The sequence below is a fragment of the Pygoscelis adeliae genome, unplaced genomic scaffold (genome assembly GCF_000699105.1).
Source record: "Pygoscelis adeliae isolate BGI_AS28 unplaced genomic scaffold, ASM69910v1 Scaffold346, whole genome shotgun sequence".
Lineage (NCBI taxonomy): Eukaryota > Metazoa > Chordata > Aves > Sphenisciformes > Spheniscidae > Pygoscelis > Pygoscelis adeliae.
The window spans coordinates 353,124-354,702 of NW_008824902.1; the positions used below are offsets into that span (position 1 = coordinate 353,124).

The window sequence follows — 1,579 nt, forward strand, 5'->3', positions numbered from 1 at the left end:
ACGGGGCTCCTTGTCCAGGAAAACCAAGAAGTCGCTGTAGGTGGGCCTGCCTGCCCCATCCATCGCCAGCACCCGCTGGCCCGGGCGCAGTGCCCACAGCGGTGTCCGGGCACCGTCCTCCAGCGTTGCCAGCGCCCTGCCGGGGAAGCAGCCCCCCGTCTTCGCAGCGGCCGAGTGCTCTGCGCAGGGAGAGAGAGGACAGGAGGGTTACCCATCTGCCAGACGCCCAGCATCACCTCTCCACAATGCAGAGACCCTCCGAGGCTGCCGAGCTTTGCCCATCCGGGGATAACCCTGTCCTGGCATCACCAACATGCACGTGTCCCCTACACACCCCCAGCCACCAATCCAGCCTCCCTGGGCGCCTGCTCCCCCAGCCACCGTGTCATTGGGGGTGGCACTTGGGGGTTCAAGCCATGCATGGCAGCACCTGCTCCCCCCTGTGGTGTCAGGGTGCTGGGACTGCTCTGCAGAGCCAGGTCTTGAAATCCTCTTGGCAGGGGGAGCAGGGCACAGCCACAGCCCTGAATGTGCAAGGCAGTGCCAGGGGACACCTGAAGCTCAAAAGATGGGAGGCAGAGCCCTGAGCCGGTGGCAGGCTGAGGAGCAGAGTGCCTGGTCACACTTGGCATACCCACAGCATCCCCATCCCCTGCAGCGCTGGGCCTGGGTACTGCCAGGGAAGATGCTACAAGGAACTCTGCAGGGTGCAGCACCCTCCCCCAGCACCGCAGCACCCCCCACCCTGCACTGCAGCCCCGCTCCCTTCTCCCGCCTGCTCACCCTATGCTCCCTGCACCGCTGATGCCAGCTGAATCCCTCTCTGAGCTGCAGGGAGATGTCACAGCCCGTGGCCATCATCAGGCAAATGCCACCAGCCTCCTGGGCAGGGCTTCACTAGCGGTTGTCACACTGTAAAGCACCCAGTCTCTCTGGGGCTTGTCTCCTGGGATGGTGGCACAGTGGTCCTACGCCTCCCCAGATGAAAAGATGCAGCAAGTCACTCAGTGTCTCCAGGGGCCCATCCAGCCAGACATTGGCATCAGGGGCTCAGCACTAGCAGGGGAACCCTAGCTTCCCAAGGAACGGTGCTCAGCTCCCACAGCAGCCCTGGACCCCCAAGCCTGAGCAGCCCCCATCTTAGGGTCTATTTGATGTCCGTCCACTATCTGCCAGGGGCAGCTCATCTAGGGTCCTGCTCCTGACCCTGCATGGTCCCTGCTCCTGACCCTGCATGGTCCCAGCTTCCAGCTCCCAGTCCCCCTTGGGACGCTTTCCCAGTTCCCCCATCTAATCCCTGAGTGTTCCCACCCAGATGGCACTGCCCCCCATCCCTCCCCAGCTTTGGGCAGAGCCAAATCCCAGCCCCCAGGCCCATGAAGAGAGGCATCCATCTCTGGGACAGAATCCTTTTATTGCTCAGACAAGGTGCAGCGTCTGCCCCATGCCTGCCCCAGAGGCCAGGTCCCCAATCCTGCACCCTGCGTCCCCAGGCAGGCGGCAGAGCCGTGGGGAGGGGCTGGCAGGAGGGCGGGAGGGGCACCTGGCAGAAGCGGGGGGCACAGGCGCTGGGCATGAA

At 64.2% G+C, this 1,579-nt stretch overlaps 1 protein-coding gene across 1 annotated transcript in view; it reads right to left on the bottom strand.

Moving 5' to 3' along the window:
- The window catches only part of IHH (indian hedgehog), a 7,746-nt gene that overhangs the window by 527 nt on the left and 5,640 nt on the right, over positions 1-1,579 (bottom strand). Inside the window, exon 3 of the mRNA XM_009324867.1 lies at positions 3-179. Coding sequence (XP_009323142.1) covers positions 3-179 — 177 coding nt within the window. The remainder of the gene's footprint in view (positions 1-2; positions 180-1,579) is intronic.